Source organism: Sinocyclocheilus anshuiensis, unplaced genomic scaffold, assembly GCF_001515605.1.
Source record: "Sinocyclocheilus anshuiensis isolate Anshui unplaced genomic scaffold, SAMN03320099.WGS_v1.1 scaffold101, whole genome shotgun sequence".
Taxonomy (NCBI): Eukaryota; Metazoa; Chordata; class Actinopteri; order Cypriniformes; family Cyprinidae; genus Sinocyclocheilus; species Sinocyclocheilus anshuiensis.
The window spans coordinates 371967-392175 of record NW_015540892.1 but is presented as its reverse complement, the minus strand read 5'-3'; the positions used below and the strand labels follow the sequence as shown (position 1 = coordinate 392175).

The 20209-nt window shown below is 37.4% G+C and overlaps 2 protein-coding genes across 3 annotated transcripts in view; one reads left to right on the top strand and one right to left on the bottom strand.

Moving 5' to 3' along the window:
* LOC107688815 (striated muscle preferentially expressed protein kinase-like) overlaps positions 1-2283 on the top strand; it is a 42641-nt gene extending 40358 nt beyond the window's left edge. For both annotated transcript variants that reach the window (XM_016486593.1, XM_016486592.1), the window contains 5 exons: positions 27-266; positions 372-595; positions 704-779; positions 1007-1156; positions 1682-2283. In XM_016486593.1, coding sequence (XP_016342079.1) covers positions 27-266; positions 372-595; positions 704-779; positions 1007-1156; positions 1682-1937 — 946 coding nt within the window. In that variant the 3' untranslated portion in view covers positions 1938-2283. The remainder of the gene's footprint in view (positions 1-26; positions 267-371; positions 596-703; positions 780-1006; positions 1157-1681) is intronic.
* Positions 2284-3235: 952 nt separating this feature from the next.
* On the bottom strand, positions 3236-19507 carry obsl1a (obscurin like cytoskeletal adaptor 1a). The gene is made up of 25 exons (XM_016486591.1): positions 19376-19507; positions 19165-19284; positions 14783-15967; positions 13640-13909; positions 13204-13464; positions 12748-13053; positions 12073-12339; positions 11401-11676; positions 10785-11060; positions 10344-10616; positions 9893-10168; positions 9411-9686; positions 9034-9309; positions 8666-8941; positions 7685-7954; positions 7309-7575; positions 6958-7227; positions 6191-6457; positions 5677-5943; positions 5443-5555; positions 5191-5344; positions 4624-4785; positions 4397-4501; positions 4022-4288; positions 3236-3876 (listed from the first exon to the last, which is right to left on the bottom strand). The coding sequence occupies exons 3-25, from the start codon at positions 15882-15884 to the stop codon at positions 3605-3607; spliced, it is 6549 nt and encodes a 2182-aa protein (XP_016342077.1). The 5' UTR covers positions 15885-15967; positions 19165-19284; positions 19376-19507; the 3' UTR covers positions 3236-3604.
* Between the last annotated feature and the right edge of the window lie 702 nt (positions 19508-20209).

Sequence of the window (20209 nt, the reverse complement as noted above, 5' to 3'; positions counted from 1 at the left end):
TACACAACTCATCCGTTTTTTCACAGGGGACGTTTTGGAGTGATAAGGGATTGCCAAGAAAACTCAACAAGCAAGATGTTTATAGCAAAGATTATTCCCTATGATCAGCAGGCCAAGCAAGCGGTCATAAAGGAGTATGAGATCCTCAAGTCCCTCCGTTGTGAAAGAATCATGGCCCTACATGAAGCCTATATTACACCTCTCTACCTTGTACTCATAACAGAGTACTGCACAGGCAAAGAGATCCTGTATAGTCTCATTGACAGGTGTGTATTGGTCCAGTATGGTCAAGATTTGTTAGATTATCTATTTTAATTGGGCTGTGAAAATGAAGTTCAGTGTTCTTAGATGACTCTTGTTTTCTCTTCCAGATTTTGTTACTCTGAAGATGATGTAGTGGGTTTCATTGTCCAGATCCTTCAAGGTTTAGAATATCTCCACAACTGCCGAATTCTTCATCTGGACATTAAGCCAGACAACATCATGGTCACCAACCTCAATGTGATTAAGATCATAGATTTCGGCAGTGCTCAATGGTTTAACCCCCTATCCCTCAAACAGTATAGCAGAGAACTTGGGACTCTGGAGTACATGGGTATGCACAACATAGAATTCTTAACCTGTAACATTTCTCTGTATAATGATTTAAAATATCTATTCCTGTCTTGTTGACATAAATGACCTGTTTCTTGCCTTCTTCAAGCTCCAGAATTGCTGAAAGGGGATCTAGTAGGACCCCCAGCTGACATCTGGAGTTTGGGAGTTGTTTCCTATATTATGTAAGTCCAGTCTATAAAGGAATTAAAGTTGGCATCAAACAGAAGTTGCAACCAACTTTACTATTGTATTGTGGTATATTTTTAAGAGAAGCAGTAACATGCAATAGAAAAATAAACATTCCCGTTTAGAACATATTTAAGCTTCTTTTACTTAATACTATTTTTCTTTAGAACAACATTATTCATTAATTGGAATCCAATTTTAAGTCACTTTGTTTATACTGTAGGCTCAGCGGTAGACTTCCTTTCCAAGACAAAGACCCAAAACTGACAGAGACCAAAATCCATGCCGCAAAGTTTGACTCAACTAAGCTCTACACAAAGGTTTCCCAAAGTGCCTCCAGTTTTTTAAAGAAGACATTAAATGGCTATCCATGGTGAGTATCAGTTAATCAACCCTTTAGTACAAGGGTTTTCCTGGAGCCTCCACCCCATTGCACATTTTAGATTAGGCGTAGCTCTTGGAGGGTTAACTTTGTGCAGAATTTAATTCTAACCCTATTCAAACACAGTAGTCAGTGTCTTCAGGATTACTCAAAACTTCCATTCTTCCTGAAGCAGGGATGGAACTGAACTCTGCACTCCAGGAGCAGGGTTGGCTACCCCTATTTTGAATGTTTTACTTATTGGACACACCCAGGCCAAATGATAGAATACTCCACTAACCAGCTGATGAGATAATTCGACTGGGTTCCAAAAAAGGGATATGTCCAAAATGTGCAGTCCTGGGGAGGCTCCAGGAACAATTTGAAAAGTTGAAAATGTTTAAATTAGCACTGCCTTTTTAAAATTCAACATTTATATAGTAGATATTATGTTTGTTTTGTTATGACCTTAGTTATGAAGAATAAATATAGTAGATATCATAATAACTTGACTGATTTTATGGACTTTTTCCTCAGGTGTCGACCCACCATTAAGGACTGCCTCAGTCATTCATGGCTTCATGACTCATATCTAAAGAAGCTGCGTCGACAGACCTTGACTTTCACTACCACACGGCTCAAAGAATTCCTGGAGGAGCATCAGCGCAGATGTGCAGAGTCAGCTACTAAACACAAGGTCCTCCTGAGAGTCTACCAGAGTGGGTTTTCATCCCCAGCCTCACCAACCAAGCCTAGTTCACCAAGCACACCTATCAGTGAAGAAAAACATTGACTTTGAACAGGATAAGGTAATGAATTCCTTGAGAGCTGGAAAATGTCTGTTGGATATTATACCCAGGGGTTTCCTTGAAGACACCAGTAATATGAGTAATAAGAGAGCAAAATAGACTCTTTCTCACAAATAATAATAAAAAAAAACATTGACTACTTGTCAATGGTGTTGATAATAGGAAAGTTGGTTGATAGCTGTAGACAAGTAACAGTTGTTTCAAGGGGGTGGACATTACATTAGGAGCAATACTGGATTCACTTTGGATCAGTGATTGTACCAGGATGAATGTTTTTATAAAGCATTGTCATTAAGCTTTATTTTTGATAGGACAGTGTATATTTTGACAGGAAGCAAGTGGGAGAGAGAGAGGGGGACAGGATTGGGAAAAGCCTGTGAGCCAGGACTCGAACTCGGGACACCATGTCGGCATGCTGCCCACGAGGCTATCAGTGCTGACATAATTTTGTTTTTTTTAGTTTTAGTTTGCTACATGTGATGCATCCATTTGGACTTAAATTAAATCTGAACTGAGAATTATTTTAAGAATTGCAGAAGCAGGTACAGTAATAGGGCCTGTTCATGAAGAAGAGTACAATAATAGTTACATTTAATGGAAACAGATTGTTTTCTTTTGAGAATTCTTAAGATACATAAACTTGTCTGCAGTGTAAAATGCTGATTTGTCAGTGTTTTAAATATATAGAGTGTAAGTGACATACTGTTAAGCTTCATTAAAGTTTAGAAACATATTATGCTCTGGTGTTCCAACTTGTTTCAAATTTTATTTATAAAAACTTGTCAAACAAAGAATGAAAATGTTCTCCTTTGTCTTCTCATTATGTCACTACTACTATGTAAATCTGTTTGATGTACTTTTACATTTGATTTTATATTTCAAACTGTATATCGCACTGTGTTTGGCATGCCTTTCAATACAATGTTTCATGATTTTTTGCTGTTGTTTTTGTAAAAAAAAAAAAAAAGCCAACAACAATGGGTAAGGGTACTGTGATAACATACCTATATTTACGTGTTTTTGATTCTTGTGAGAGACTTTCTCCTTTCTAATGAATTATTCTTTCAGCAGAATTCAAAATAAAATTGAAAATTAAAGCCACAAAATGGACACCATTTTTTGACAGATGGGCATCTTATAACTTTTTAAAATTTATTTATTTTTTACTTTTTGTTGTTTACAGCTACTATATCATCATTACCCTGAAAATGGTTTTATATTACACATTAGCTTTGATATTATTGCTGACTTTCATTTAACAAAATTCAGAAAAATCTAAACAAATATTACACTTTTGCATCTATAAAATAGAATGTTCTGTCATTCTATTCTGTAAAATATTAAAGATTATAAATACTATAAAAAGTGTCCCATCCACATAACACAATATACTTTCTCTTCTTTATCAACATTCATGAGCGAGTTGTATTACAGTCATTTAATGGTAGTACTGGAAAATAAAAAATAAAAACACTGTGCATCTTTATAACACTTCCAATGTCCATCTTGAGTTTACAATGACGCTTGCTACTGCATTCTGTTCCAACTGGATATTCCATACTGACAACCATCAGGTTTAAATCGTGACGTTTTTCACACTGTATATATAGTATTCCCATCTTTTATACTGTCCTCATGTATGGGTTAATTTCTACAGCACTGTCAGTTTGGCACTAGTCTTGGCTTTCCCTGTGGTAAACCTGACTGTCCCACTCATGTCAGAGCTGGTTTTTTTGAATGTCAGTTTGTGGACAATCCCTTGGTTCTCTATTCGGACATTGGGCCCTGACTGCAAGGTCTCTCCATTCAAAGTCCAGATGGGAGGCTTGATGAGGGTCACGGACACTTCACACAGGAAGCAAGCCATTTCAGGAGCTCTCACTTCCATATCCTCTATAACCTTCACCACTAGGATAGACTGGGCTGTGAAGTTAAAAAGAAAAAAGCTTGAACTATGAATATTAATGCTGTGTGTTTCATAATATTGACTTAATCATTTGTCCTATTCTATTAGCATACTAAAGTCATTTATATATATAGTCAGCAGTTGAATTCACACCATACTCACCTTCCACCATCAGCTTGGCTGTGGATGAGTGCTCCCCAACCTCAATACTGTAGGTTCCCTCATCCTCCAGCGCCACCTGGTGGATGACAAGTTTATGATAACAGCCTTCTTGTATTATTTCCATGTGTTCTGTGGATTCCAACTCTTGATCCCCTTTGTACCAAGTGACATCACAATTTGTGGACGATACAGTGCATTCTAGAATAACTCGATGTTTTTCCAGTGCCGTACGATCCCTGAGGGGACGGACAATGCTTACAGGAAGCTCTGTAAAAATAGATATGGACAAAAGATTTTTGGTTTAATTAAATTATATTTTTTATTTACTATGAAGGCAGAATCCTATTCAGTTAAAGTACACCTTTTGTACAATACCTTCAACCTCAAGATAAGCAATTGACTCCACTTGTTTGGAAACAAACTTGATCTCTCCAGAATCTTCTGGCTTGGCGTTGCATATAAGCAGGAAGTGCTTTATGCCTGTTTAAAAGGTAAAAGAAAAATAATTTCTTTTTCAAGTATAATTTAAAAGTGTGATATTGTACACAGAAGCACTTCAAAACGAGATTAGTTATAGTTTATCCACATAAGTTTATCCTCACCCTCTCTACGAGTCTTGATGGTGCTAGTGGGGCGTATCCTGCTGCCATCTTTGTACCATTCCCCAGGCATATCTTCCAAAGACAGCTCACACATAAAGACAGCATTCTGGTCCTCCTTAATCCAAAGATCCTCCAAACCAGTTATGATCTCTAATTCATGTTCTGAGCACAATGTGGAGAAAATGTTATACATTTTTAGTAAATATCTAAGGAATTTATTTGGTACAGAAATGTGTATTGCTTTGTGACTTTTCCAAAAAATGGTCATTCACAAAAACCATAACAATAAGAAAATACATATAGCCAGTTTTGGTTTTATGCCAAGTTTAAAGTCTAGATAACCGTCCTAAATTTGTGGTAAGTAAACAGGGTGCAGTGAGCCTCTATTTTATTGTCTGTCTTGAATTTTGAGTAGAAACTTAACTGAGCAAAAAAATGTCTAGTCTCAAATAAAATCCTCTCTAAAACAACTGGGGAATTTTACTGCTAGTGTGCATTTTCTCAATGTTTCCAATAAGCAACAAGCTGGGAAAGAAAGGGAAGAAAGAATAAAGTGAAAAAGCTTACCATAGACCTCAAGTTTACAGGAAGTGCTGAGGTCACCTATTTCACAAGTATAAAGGCCTGAGTCACTGATGTTGCATTCCAAGATCTGTAGACAGCGTTTACGTCCCATGGAATACATCCTCAAAGTCTTACTGGATTTCAGCTCCAACCCATTCTGCCAATTGATCCATAGAGAGAATACAGCTCAGTGAGAAAGAATGAAAACCTATTTAGACAGGTACTGTGCCTTTTTTATTTTAAATTCAGGAGTACCTTTAGCCATCTGACGTCCACATTTGGCCTAGACAACTCACACTCCAAAATGACTGCAGATTCCTCCTCAAATCTGACATCAGACAGCTTCTTAATGATCGTCACTGGTGTTTCTAAAATGTAATGCAAAATGCTTGTTATTTTTGCCAGTTCTGTAAAAAAAATATTAAGATCCCCTAAACTTGGAAATATACTATTAGTTTTAGTTTTTTAGTATTACTTTTTTATACCCACCTTTGACTACCAGTCTGGCAGTAGTTCTCAGACCTTCTGCAGAGAAGACAATGCTACCAGTATCCTCTAATGTCAGGTTGGAGAGGGTGAGACCATGTACTCGTCCATTGCAACTAACACGCCAGTTGTTATTGGGTTTGACACGCAGACCATCTTTTTGCCATACACCCTCCACATCAGCATGAGAAACTTCCACCTCGAAGGATGCAGTCTCTCTCTCAAATGTCTCATTGTCCATCAGTCCCTTGCGTATGACAATCTTCCTCGCTTTAAATTGTAACAGAGCTTATTTAGTCAATCTTAAACTTAATAAAAAATTATCTTCATGTATAGACAATTTCAGAACTGTTAGGCCAAAGACCAGAAATAGCTGATGTTCCTATTGAAATGACTGCCAAGTTCTTAGGTGCATTATTTTATTTAATATCACCAACAGATTGTATATTGTTTCAGCAGAATTATAAATAGTTAAGGCTAAAGTACCAAATATTTGAAAATGCTCTTAGCCACTTACGCTCCACATTGAGTTTGACCTGTGTACGGTCATGCAGAGTCTCGCAGCGGTAAGTGCCTCGATCAGACAGGCTGAGGTTAGTGATGGTCAAGATGCGTTTGCAGGCATTCTGGGTGAGTTTATGTCTGGGTCCTGACTGGATCACCACCCCCTGTCTCATCCACTGCACCTCTCCAGACTCCAGACTCACTTCTGTCTCTAATACAGCCTCTCCAAACTCTTCAGCCATCACTGCCTCCATTCTCTTTGTGAACAACACCTGTGCCTCTGTATGTAAATGTAAAAGTGTAGTGTTACAAAGCCATGAATTTACAAAACAAGTTCTTTAACATTTGTAAAAAAAAAACAAACAAAAAAACACTGAAATCGGTATTTGCTGAAAAATTCCCCTCTAATTTTTGTGTCAAATCTTGATCCATACACATATTAATGTTTTATTTTAGAAATAATGCCTGTCTCGGTCATTGTGTGTGTGTGTGTGTGTGTTTCCTGTATAATGAACAGAAAATAAAAAAGTAATACAGTGTAAAAATCATACTGCTATAGTTACTGCTATAGTTTTATTATGTTTTGTTTTTAATTGGAGCATAGCAGTGTGAATCACTGTTAATTTTTTTTTTATCTCAAAAGGGACAGCTTGGACATTCTGCAAAATATCTCATTTTGTGTTCCATGACTTGTTTTGAAACATATTAGGGTGAGTAGATGATAACAGATCATTTTCTTTGGGTGAACTAATCATTAAAATGAATCATTTATTTACTTACCCTGGACTTTGAGGCCGGCTTTAGAAATGATACCCTCAGCCTCTGCAGTGATCCGAGAGGAATCCAAAAGCTGAACCTTCCGGATTATTAGAGTATGGCAGAGGCTGTTCTGTTCAATATGGAAGCGATCACTGGGTTTGATGGGTTCTCCATCCATGAGCCAGACCAACTGAACATCATCAGGGGAGACCACACACTTAAAGGTAGTATCCTCACCCTCCATGACAGTGGTATTGTGAAGCTCTGTGAGGAATTCCACCACACGGGGCACTGAAAATGCAAAGCAAGTGGATAGTATTGACTAAGTGTGTGTGTGTTTTATCTTCAAAACTTCAAATTTTTCACACTTACATTCTACCCTTAATCTGGCACCGGTGCAGTCATCTTTGGACTCACAAGCATACTCTCCAGCATCTTCTTTGGTGAGACGATGGATTGTGAGACTCCTCTCTGTCCCGTTGGCACGGATAGAGAAGCGACGGCTGGGAATGATCTCCACTCCATCCTTCTTCCACTGGACATCTGCTTTGGCCTTGCATAGCTCACAGCAAAGTGTTACCATACCATCTTTATGGGCCACTGTGTCAACCAGTGACTTCACAAATTTAATACGCATGTCTGTAACACACACAGGTTAGTTACATGGTTATTATTTTATGTTGAATGAGTTCCAATGCTAATGTTACGTTGCTCTGTCACAAGCAAACGTTTGATTCCAGTTACCAACCTTTGACCAGGAGACTGAAGTGAATCTCATCTGTGTTTGCATCACATGTATACTCTCCACTATCAAGTTTCTTTAATGGGTTGATGGTGAAAGTACGGGTCAGGCCCAGGCTGGCTATGTGGAAACGTTCATCACTGACTGGAGTCCAGTCTTTAAGCCATCGCACTATAGCATTGGGTCTGGAAACCATGGCAGTAAGAGTGACAGCCTCTGCTTCATAACCAGTGACCAAGTTCGCCTCTTCTTTGTTGAGAAACTCAACAGGAGGCTCTGGAGATTAATACAACACATAAGGCATATAAGGTTTCATTATGTTTTTCAGGTAAATGGGCCAATAACATGAAGAGTGTCCACAATTAATAAAAAAAAAAAAGTCCAGTTTAAAACAAATGCTAAGAAATGTAAGCCATTTTCTAGAAATGATTTATTTTAATAATTAAAATGTCATGTGGTGTAACCATCAAGCAAGTAATAGCATATCTTAGTCATAATTTTCAAAAAACCTTTTAAAATATATTTTTCAAGGTAGAAAGTAATTTTTTATAAATAAATTATGAATTCATAAATATTATTAGGTTTTTAGGGAGTCAGACCACATGACAATTTACATTCTGAATTAACATTGCCTTGAAAATGAAGGTCAAATTTTCTCAATTTTCTTTTCTTTTTCTCCTCGATATTTCTGCAAGACAGTTAGACCACATGACTGCATTGGTCATACCACATGATTTTAATTAGGTGGACAAACTTATCATTAGTTAATGTAATTTAAAAACATGCAGAAGAGGTGTATTTAAGTCATTGTGTATCGAATGTATTTTTAAATAAAGTAATAGAAGAAGAATAGAAGAAATAATGAGTGTAAAGTCACTGACTGAAACGTCACAATGTATTCTTCATAAATCAGATAAAATATATTTCATAAGCCCCTTGTTCTTAAACACAATTATTACATTAAGGAAAGGAAAATAAATACAGTACCTTGAACTTTAACAATGGTTATCATTTGGTCATCAACAGCATCACACATATATTTCCCAGAGTCAGAAAGGAGGATGTTGGATAAAGTCAGTTTCCGGAGTGTTCCACTGCTTTCAACATGTGTGCGCTCATCAGGGACCAATGGCTTATCATTAAATAGCCACGTAACTGGTGCATTGGCTCGAGAAACCTCACAAGCTAAGATGAGATCATCTCCTGTCACCATTTCCTGATAATCAGGATCACCAGAGTTGCCAATGATCTTCACTGATGGCTCTGAGTTAATTAAAAGTATGTTATTTTGACTTTTGTTTGCTTTTGGGATCATGCACAGGTTCACATCAACACAACTGAAAGACACTTTTTACCTTGTACTGTGACATGAAATGAAATCGAATCATCTTTAGCATCAAGAATATATTCTCCAGAGTCCTGCAGCTCTGCACAGAGAATGACCAGCGTTCTGAAGGCACCTTCCTCCTCAAAACAGAAGCGTTCATTCTCCTTAATAGTGCTTCCATTTTTATACCAATTGACTACACCATTGGCTGTGGACAGCTCACACTCCAATACAACGTCATCATATAACGCAACCTTGTGCTCACTCTTGATCTGATCTTTATTCAGGATTTTTACTGGTGCCTCTGGAAGAGATACAGATAAAAAAAAAAAAAAACTAACCGTCAGAAAAAAGGACTAATAACTTTAAAAAAACTATGATAGAAATAATGGTTTACCATCATACCAGTAATTTTGACTTTAAAATCCATTGTGTCATCTATGGCATTGCAGGTATATATCCCAGAATCCTTCAAAGTTGGAAAATGGATAGTAAGCTTGCGTACGAGGCCATTCTCCGTAATTGTGATGTTGCTGCTCTCTTCCACCTTCACTCCATCTTTCATCCAGCACACCTCTGCATTATCACAGGAAACTTCAAGCTCTAGGACAACAGGTTCACCAGCAAAACTCTCTGTAATGCTGCCTGTCTCCTTGGAACAAGAAAGTTTAACAGGGGGCTCTGTGGAAAAAGTATCAGCAGAATAAAAAAACAATACTTATAAAGAAAATGAACCCCCTAAATCAATAATCCCCAATATTAAACTTCTATAAGCCTAGAATAGAATATTATTAAATACATCAAATGTTAGATAAGGGAAAAAAATATTTCTACCCAGAGTCCTGGCTAATTTCGGACCCTGGTACATACAAACTACACAAAATTACCTTCTACTTTCACCCAAAATGTGACAGAGTCATCTGCAGTCTCGCATACATATTCTGCAGAATCATCAATGGTAGCACAGGGAATCACCAGCCTGCGGTAAATCCCCTCATCCTCCAATTTCAAGATATCATTCTCTTCTATCTCCATGCCATCACAAAACCAGCAGACTTCTGCATCTGCTTTGGAGATCTCACACCTCAGGACCAGCTTCTCAGAGCTCAGTATACATACATCGACCTCTGACTCTCTGGGGGACACAATGCAGACTGGGGCCTCTGGGTTTAGAAGAGGTGCATAATGGTTGACAAAACATGAAAAAATACATGCTGCTGGTTTTTGAAAAATTCTATAATGAGGAAAAGGTTGTTCCAGCTGTATATGAAATGAATATAACAAACATTTGGTTTTAATAACAATAAAGAAGTGAGAAACAAATCCTTTGATACTTACCCGTAATAATGAGCTGAAAAAATATCGAGTCACCGCCTGTGTCGCATACATACTCTCCAGAATCCAGTTTGGAAGCGCAGAGAATGGTTACTCTCCTATATGGGCCTTCAGCACTGAGTCTGACATTCTCACTTTCCTGGAGCTTTAGGCCATCTTTAAACCAGTGAGCCTCTCCATTTGATCGAGAGAGCTCACAGTTCAGGACAACCTCCTCAGAGACATAACGCTCCATGTGGATGTCATCTTTGGGGTCCACAATTGTAACCGGAGTTTCTAGATGTAAGTCAGTCAACATTGTCAGTTAGTTTTTTTTTTTTTGTAATCTCAGTGTACTGTGACTCAACTTAGATTGTAAGGCGATGGAATAAAATAATATTAAAAACATTCTTCATATGCAATGTGATTCTAATAGTTAAAGAGAACCAGTATTTCGACTGTTACCTTTAATGTTGACAGAAAACGACATGGTTTGGTCGCCTGCTTGGCAAGTATACATCCCAGCGTCTGGCAGTGCCGCTGAACGGATTATAAGTCTTTTCATGGTGCCTTCGGACTGAATGGTGATGTTGTCTGACTGAAGAACTGCAACTCCATCTTTAAACCAGTAGGCAGGTTCATCTGGTCGGGAGAGTTCACACGTCAGGACCACAGGGTCCAGTTCCATAGCGCTTTTCTGCCTCTCCTCCTGCATAATCTCTTTAAATGACACAGGTGGGGCTGATGGAAAAAGAAGAGCATTTTAATCATTTAAATTAACCATAAAATATAATACACACAATATCTGGCACAGAATATTCAGGATTGTCAAATTCACATCACACGTGCATGCATGCCTATTAATAATGACTCATTAATAATAATGATTTACATAATTCCTTCAATTAATCTAGCACTAAACCATGCACACAGCATGTGGAAATAAACAGTAAAATTATAATAAACAGGGCACAACTATGTCTTGGTGAATTATTTTGTTATATTTAATGTTAAAATGGTCAGGTTTACCATTTACGATTGTAATGTTGTACTAGGAATAAATATTGCATATAGTTTTTACCTTCAACATTTACATTAAATGTGAGAATGTCATTGTTTGATTGGCAGGTGTAGACTCCAGAATGAAAGTACTCTGCTGACTGAATGACGATCCTCCTCATGTTGCCATCTGATTGGATATTCAGACCTTCCTCTACATGTAGCTCCTGTCCATCTTTGAACCATTGAACGTTGGCTGTGGGATGGGACACCTCACAGTACAGCACAATGGGATTTCCCACCTCAGTGGTCTTCTTGGTGTCCATCTCTGACATTGGTAAGAATTTCTCCTCAGGTGCTGCAAAACAGGACATAGAGAATTCTCTGTGAGACTGTCAATGTCATAAATCTTGAAAGTAATGCAATTAAGTATTGGTTAGAAATATGAGTGCGTCAATGCGAGCATTATACAGATTTCAAATTAGCTTGAAATGAAAATTCACCCTATCCATTTTCTAAATGCATATTGATCTTATTGTAAAGAATTTGTCAATGCATATGTGTCAGGTTTTTTTTTCCCCCATATAAAGTTTAATCAAAATACCAAAACTTGAACTTTCTGTTAAATTACAGATATCTGATGACATATGCAGGTCAGCTCCAATCATTTCATCATTTCATTTCATATTTAGTCAGACATGACTGAAATCTAAAAAAATAAATAAAAATCTGAATCACCCATGTAAATACTGACCTTTAATCTGTAGGGTCGCTGAATCTCGTACGCCAGTGGCAATGAAGGTGATTTCAGCTCCATCGTACACATTAGGAACTTGATGTAGCCTTAGAGTGTGTTGGTTTTTAGACTGAGTGATGGAGAAGCGTCCACTATCCTGCAGCTGCTGGCTGTTCAGGAACCATGTGCCAATCAAGTTAGCAGAGAGCTCAATGGAGAACACAGCATCCTCCCCCTCAGTCACCACCGCATTCTTCAGAGGGGTTTTGATCTTTGGACCTGGGGCTGCAGATAATAAAATAGAAGACATTATCTCATGTTATCGTAACAGTTTAATGTACATGTACAAAAAAAAACAAAACTCTTTTGTCATTCTATACTATGAATATTGTAGGCTCTTAAGACAAATTGTTTGTGATTTTCCTCACTTGTACAGTAAGTCTCTTGTAAGTAAGTTTGGATACAAGTGAGTGCTAAATGAATACATGCAAATTAAAAGTTTAAAATTACATCCTGTACAGTTAAAGTGCCAAGCCTAATATCATTGGAGACATTCATGTTCTGAAGGGTCTTTTTGGTAAGTAGTACCTGCCACATCTCTACCTTCTTTTTATAGGTTTCTTATGAGTGATGTGTTTATAATGCAAATACTTTTTGACAGAAAAAATGTAAATGTAAAATTTTTATTCTTACCCAGATGTACTACTTTGGGAAACTCCACATGTCCACTTCTGCCATATTTATTAACACAGCAGATACGGAAACGGTAATCACCCTCGCATGGCACGCTGTCACCCAGGACCTCAGCAGAAGTGGCTGTCTCTGTTGTCAGGCATCGCTGCCACTCCTGAGAGCCCACTTCCTGACGTTCTAGCACATACACTGACTTAGTAGAGTTTTGCAAGTTAGGTGATGCTGACCAGGAAAGGATGGCACCATTTAAACAATCAGTGTTCATTTGGACACTCACAGGACAGATGGGTGGGCAGTGTCGAGCAGCTAAATGAAAACAAATTAAATTAGACACTAAATATTCAATTCCACACATTAAATGTGTTATTTTCAAAAAGATTTAGTAGAAATAAATCTCTTTTTTTTTTAAATAAAATAACTTGTGTGCATCACAAAGCCATGTGTGTATTCTCTCACTTTTGACTCTGAGTTTGGAGCTTGTTGTCGATCTGCCTGCCATAAAGGTGATCGTGCCTGAGTCTTGATATGATGTATTGACAAAAACCAGGATGTGGGTTTTGCCAAAAGACTTGATAATGGTTTGATGTGTTTCTTGCAACTGCAGTCCATCTTTAAACCAGCAGATATCCATATCATCTTGTTCTACCTCCACAAAGAACGCTGCATTCTCTCCTTCCATCACCTCCAACCTCCGTGGAAGTTTCTTCACAATTGTACCTACCAGAAAAATGTGTAAAATAAATTAGCCAGATCTTTGTATATCAAACTGCAACGCAAACTCTTTAGTGCTTCTCACACTTATCTTGAAGCAAAATCAAGAGTGTTGAACTTACTTAGCTGAAAGCGTTAACGTGAACTTCGATAACCTAATAAGATTATCTCTGTACTGTACCTTTAACTGCCAATTCTGCAATAGTCTTTCCACCATCAGGCATCTCACACAGGTAAACTCCATCATCATCTGCCCCAACATTTTGTATGGTTAGTCTTCTCCGTGTTCCCTTCTGTTCCATGTTATACTTATTTCCTGGCTGCAGCCTCTGATCCTCCAGGTACCATGCCGTGGAAATGGACTCTTCCGGAACCTCACATTCCAGAACAGCAACATCCCTCTCCCTGACCTCCGCATCTAGAAGAGCTCGCTTAAATCGGACCGGAGGCCCTATAAACGGAAGAAGTTTATCATAAGAAATGCTTTCATTTTTATAATAATTGCAGTTTGCTAAGTGATTAAAACAAGTCACACTGCAGATGCACTGTGAAACAACAAAGCGTTAATTATCTAAACACAATATGCATATATCTATACACTAAACAATTTAAAATTAGGCTATACCTCAACTGGGATGTAGCAGGCCATGGACAGTGGTTAAAAAAAAAAGGTTGTGGTCATGCAGTTACTAGGAAAGAACATAATCCTACAGGCTTAATTGCACACTACGAAGCGTAAGCTATGCCCCATTGCATTGTTGATAAGATTGCAGTGATGCTGTCACTCAGGAATGCACTGAGCTCTGTGGCTTTTCTCACCTTTCATCACGCATTGACCATTGGTCAGTGTTCATCGAATACATTGCTCAGTGCATGACTTTACAACTAAATATATACCCACAAAGTCAGACAGTCACTGTTATACTATGGTCATAAAGAGTAAGGAATTCATTACAGTAACACTACAACCAATGTACATATTGGGAATATAAACACACAAAAACACATAATTAGTTAGAACTTGGTATATCAGTGTTATTAATATGCCATAGTCACATATTTTAATTATATGCTAACCTTAAGTCTTAAGCACACAGCAACATATATTAACTCATAATGGGAGATAATGGTGATATGACAACTCACAAAACAACCAAGACAGTCATTTTAGACATATTTTAGTTTTAAGATTCTTAGTGAAGAAGTAAGAATGTTTTGATTAGGGGCTGAACTGTCAGAGAACCCAGAGATATGTTAGTTGTTTGGTACAGATATGTTAGTAATTAAAAAACAAAATATAGTTGACCATTAAAAATGGAGTTACCTTTAACTGACAGTTGCACAGCACTCAGAGTGTTTCCCAGTGCGTTTGAGGCAGCACATATGTAGAGTCCTGTATCCTGTTGCTTACAGTACAGTACTTTCAAGGTGTAATACCCCTCTCTATCTTCAAAAATTAGAAATCGTCGACCCGGCACAATATTCTCTCCATCTTTCTTCCATACAATCTCTGGTTTAGGCTTTCCTGTGACATAGCAACGGAATTTGGCATGCTTGCCTTCTGTGACTGTGAACTTCTTAGCTTTCGACACATTTAAGTGAGGCTCTTTTGAGTGTTTGGCTCTCGATTGGTGTGGTGAGTAATGGCCATTGGTGTAGCCATTTGTCTTGCTTCCCTCTCTTTGTTCTGGAATGGGCTCTACCAGGAGCACAGCTCCAGTCATCGCTTCTCCATACTTGTTGATTGCTTTGCACATGTAAACGCCTCCATCTGGGGCTCTTGTTCTGAAAATTTTCAACTGGAACCAGCCACCATCTTGCTGGCCCACATGGTAGTGGGAACTTTCATAGATCTCATTCAACTGTTTACCATCTTTCTCCCAAACCACTTGTGGTAAAGGCTCACCTGACAGCTTGCAGGAGAATGCAGCATCTTCTCCACGGTCAACTCTTAGAGAAAGAGGTTTGATCAGAAAATGAGGCTTGTTGTCTTGGAATGGGTCTGCTTTCTGTACCACCCCATCCTGTTGTTGATTCATAATCTTGATTTCTTGTTCTGGTGGAATCACTTTTACTTCATTTTGTTGTGGATGTGGGGCTGGCTGTGTTTGTTGGAGCTCTTGGGGCTCTTCTTCCACTTTAAGGGTAGCAGCTGCATATGTTTCCCCAATGTTGTTTTTAGCTCGGCAAATATACTGACCAGCATCTTCCATTGTCACCCCAGAGATGTAAAGGCTGTATACCTTGCCATCTTGAGTAATACGGTAACGACCCTCAGGAAGAATAGACTCGTTTTTCCGCTCCCAGATCACATCTAGTTGGGGATCTCCACCAATCTGACATTTAAGAACAGCAGCTGTTCCACATTTCACCATAACTGGACGTGGGTAACCAAGCACACGTGGAGCACCTCCAAATACATCCATATTTTTTACTGTCTTGTAATCACTTATTCTGTGTTATTATTGGAATTAGGAATGGCACAAATATCTGTGGCACATACCAAGCTCTGGAAAAACAAAAACAGTTTTACACTTTACACATCATTTTTCAATCTGACATAGCATTCCTGTTATTATAACTCATTGTGAATTATAAATTCAACCAATGTGTTTTCCTCTCTCTATCTCTCTAATTTGGAAACTTGCAGCTCAATTAATCACTAAAGACATTTTATAGATAGTTATGATGAGACGTAAAGTATGAAAAGTTAATAAACAAATACATAAAACTTTGGCTAATAAAAAAAATAAAAACAGTGCAAGAAATTTCACAACTGTAACAAATGTCAAACACTCCATTTTGTACATTCTTTCTGAATCCAGTCCAAAAAAAAAGATTACAACCTTCCCTTAGGGATGGGTAGATCGACACCTAGTGTCGACACACGTTTCGAGTTTTTGACACACTAGTGCTTGAAAACGAAGCTTCGTTACCTCACGTCATGCTTGGCTCAAATACAAAGCGCGTCGATTGCGCTGTCCCATACCCGCGACCCATTTATGCAATGCTATAGTTATATCAGTCAGCATGCCTATGTAGTGTTTTTACGTGGTGTATCGTTGTTAATTATATTTACTACTATTAAAAACAATGACCTGCGGATGTCTGTTGACTGAATGAAAATTAAAACACCTTGTGGGCTCAACCACTGTTCCCAAAAAGGATAAAAGTCATTCCTTAACCACAAACATTTTTGCTGCTTGTAAACACCTTCCTCAGTTGTCAACAGCTCACATTGGCGAGAAAAATATATTATTGCAATAATTGCAATTGTATTTGTGCATTTGTGTTTTTTAACCATGGGAATGTTGTCCTCCATTTAAAAATTTACTAAAGAATATACAATTTACACTCAATGCGCAAGGCATTCATATGGATACGACTGACGACAGGGCTTGATTCCAGTGTTATCCCATCAGTTGCTGTCAACGGTCTGCTATCAGTGTTAATGATAATATAAGACCTGGTGAATTATCTTTTTGAGTTGAGTAATGTTTGTTCTGCTGTTTTTTTAACTGTTCAAGTACAGTGATATAGATGCAGTAGTACATATTTTAATAACTGTAGTAGTACTGTACTATTGCAGTGCCACGTGATCATTTGTATGTAGTGTAAGTACATTTTTAATACTGCAGTTATTGTCAAAATGACCACAACTTTACTACATTTAAACTACTGCAGTTACTTTTTTGTAACGGTACAATACAATGTATATTGTAAACTTTATGTGGAATAGTGAAACATTCCTTGCATAAAGGAAGTCCTCTTACAGCAGTCAAGATAACTGCAGTCCCCATTCCCTACTTGAGCCCAGACAGCTGGTGCTGTTTATCAGGAGGAAGCATTTAAAATAGTCTGTCCAAATAAAGACGCGGGAGAGTTGGCCATGTGCAGCACAAGACAAAGCATGTTCAGATTAACTACTCTGACAAACACTCATACCATCAGGATTCATCATTTTTCTATATCAGGGACTATACTTCAACATGCCATCACTGTTAGTATGATTTTTATGAGAGCAGTATGTAAACATAACAGTATGTTAACATACCCCCACTCTTAAAAATAAAGGTGCTTCAAAGGGTTCTTCAAGCGATGCCATAGAAGAACCATTTTTGGTTCAACAAAGAACCATTCAGTCATAGGTACTTTAAAGAATCTCTTTCTTACCTTTTTATAATCTGAAGAATCTTCTTTCACCACAAAGAACCTTTTGTGAAACAGAAAGGTTCTTCAGATGTTAAAGGTTCTTTATGGAACCATTTAGACAAAAAGGTTCTTCTATGGCATCGTGAAGCACCTTTATTTTTAAGAGTACTAAGCATGAATTTCTGTATATACGAATACAAATCCATATAACCTTATATGCAAATTACATTTCATACTATGGCTTCTTTTCTATCCAAGTCTGTAGAGAATACTTTTACTGTTTAAAAGACATTCATACATTAAATGTTTTTAATTGTTGGAATTGTTGGTCAGTTTACACATGTTTTGTTTGTTCTATCACATCTCACCGTTTTTAGTGTCTTGCACAAAAATATATGTCATGTCAACATAAATGTAGTTTAATTTTTAGAACAAATCTTGTGGTCTGTGTTCTGTTCAGTACTTTTCTAAATGCGTGTTTGAATGCAAATAACACAATCTCTGTCAGTGAATGAACAGGGAAGCTATATAAACATTCTCAGTTGAATCGGAGAGTGGGGGTAAACGAACTGAAAGAATTTGTGAGCGATCTCCCTTGGATCAAATTGCACTCCTGGGCCTGTTGGGCTTTGAGAATTTGGCAGTTTACGTTCAAGATGACTGCCATATCAGTCAGCGCAACATAAAAGATTACTGAGTGCATGTTAAAAACATAATGCATAAATAGTAATTGGGTCATGCAAATATTAATCGGGTCATGCGTGGTAAATTTTCCGGAAGTGTCCGGTCAAGTAATATGAACCATGCCCTAATAATAGTCAGATGAATAGTGCACACTTGTGTCAATATAATGTTAATATAACTAATATCCATGACCAAAGAATCACAGTAAGATGTGTAAATAACAGCATACTGACTGTAAATAAAAACAAAGAACTTTATATGTGCTTATAAAAGATACCTTAACATTAACTTATAATAATTGCAATTAACTGAACATGAATAAATGACATAGGTGTATGTTTATTAATTAATTATTAACATTCAGATGGTTATGAATATCATGAAAGTTTAATAAATATTCTTATCTGAATGTGGAACTACTGATCTGTTAAGCATTATATGATGCTTGTTCATGATCACTAATCAAAAGTATTATAAAGTGTTGCCACACATACATACAGTATGTTATTTGTTATCATATGTTCATAGTCAGGGCCATAGTCAATTATTGCTTCCTGTCAAGGCTATCCAAAAGATATTAACTAGAAAACATGTTTATCTGTGAATATGTCTTTCGTTCATATATTAAGTAGTCTATATCTTATACTTCTGAATTCTCTGTATGTTCTGTTTCCAGTGCCTACTTTTGTATGTTGTTCAATGATACAATAAAAAAAATAAACTTGACTAACACTTGTGATTGAGCACCTGATGTTTTTGAAACAGTAATGTGATCACATTTACCTAGCCATTATTTTTTTATGACATTTACATTGCAAAAGAAGACTTTTCATCTCATCATAAAAATAAGCATCTCAAACGTAAACTCACGTGTCAACAGCAGTATCAGACCAGCATTTAGGACCAGCCAAAACACTAAATCTTCAGGCCCTCTTCTAAGAGGATATTGACCCTGATGTCAGCTTTTCTTCTTTAAGAAATGACCTTTGACTTTGAAAAAAATCATATCATTAGCGCTGAACAATTGCAGGTCATAGAAAATATTCCACACGACAGGAGCTTTGGTCTTCTAAATACTAACGTTAATCCACCCAGGTTGATCTCCAATTCTTTCTACTGGTGTGGTTTGTTGCTTGTTGCTTCTTGATGTGTCTCTGTATACATGTGCTTCTCATATGTGCCTTTCAGTGTGACTAAGCTCTCTTCTTTTTCACCACCACCAAACAATGAATGTGCCATACGGTACCGGGGCCTGTGTCGTCAGCTCAGAGCCAATAAATGCTTTCACAGCTGCTACCCATCCTACTAAACATAGCACAGCTATCATCATTGGGGGAGTGGTGGGCTGCAAAGGTTAAATTTAGACCACCTAATCACTTGACCTCTTCCACTTGGTCTTACGGGTTTGGAATGACATGAGGTTGAGTAATTATTGACAGAATTTTTATTTTTTGGGTGAACTATCCCTTTAAGCAAAAATGAAAATTCTGAACATTAAAAAAAAAAAGATAAATCTGCTAAATGTTTCTCTTAATTTTCCCCATAATGAATGGGTCATCTACTGCCATCCACGCTAAACCATGTCCACAACATATAAACAGAGGCAAAAAAACTACAACAAAAACACGTTACATTAAATTATTAGAAGTGATGGATCGAGCGGACTGATCTGTGTTTTTGTGAATGTCACGTGCAGTCTGGGAGAGTATAATATCTCTTCAACTTAATATGTGTCTCATTAACTGTAAACACGAACTCTTCAGCTATAGCCAACACATCTCTGTCAAACAGTATTTACATTAAAACCCAAGACCCTTTTACATAGTTACAAACAGCTTTATCCATGTCAAAGTTATTGTTATCAGATACAATCAGTTCCCCCTTTAAAATACACTCTAGGGACTATAATTATGAT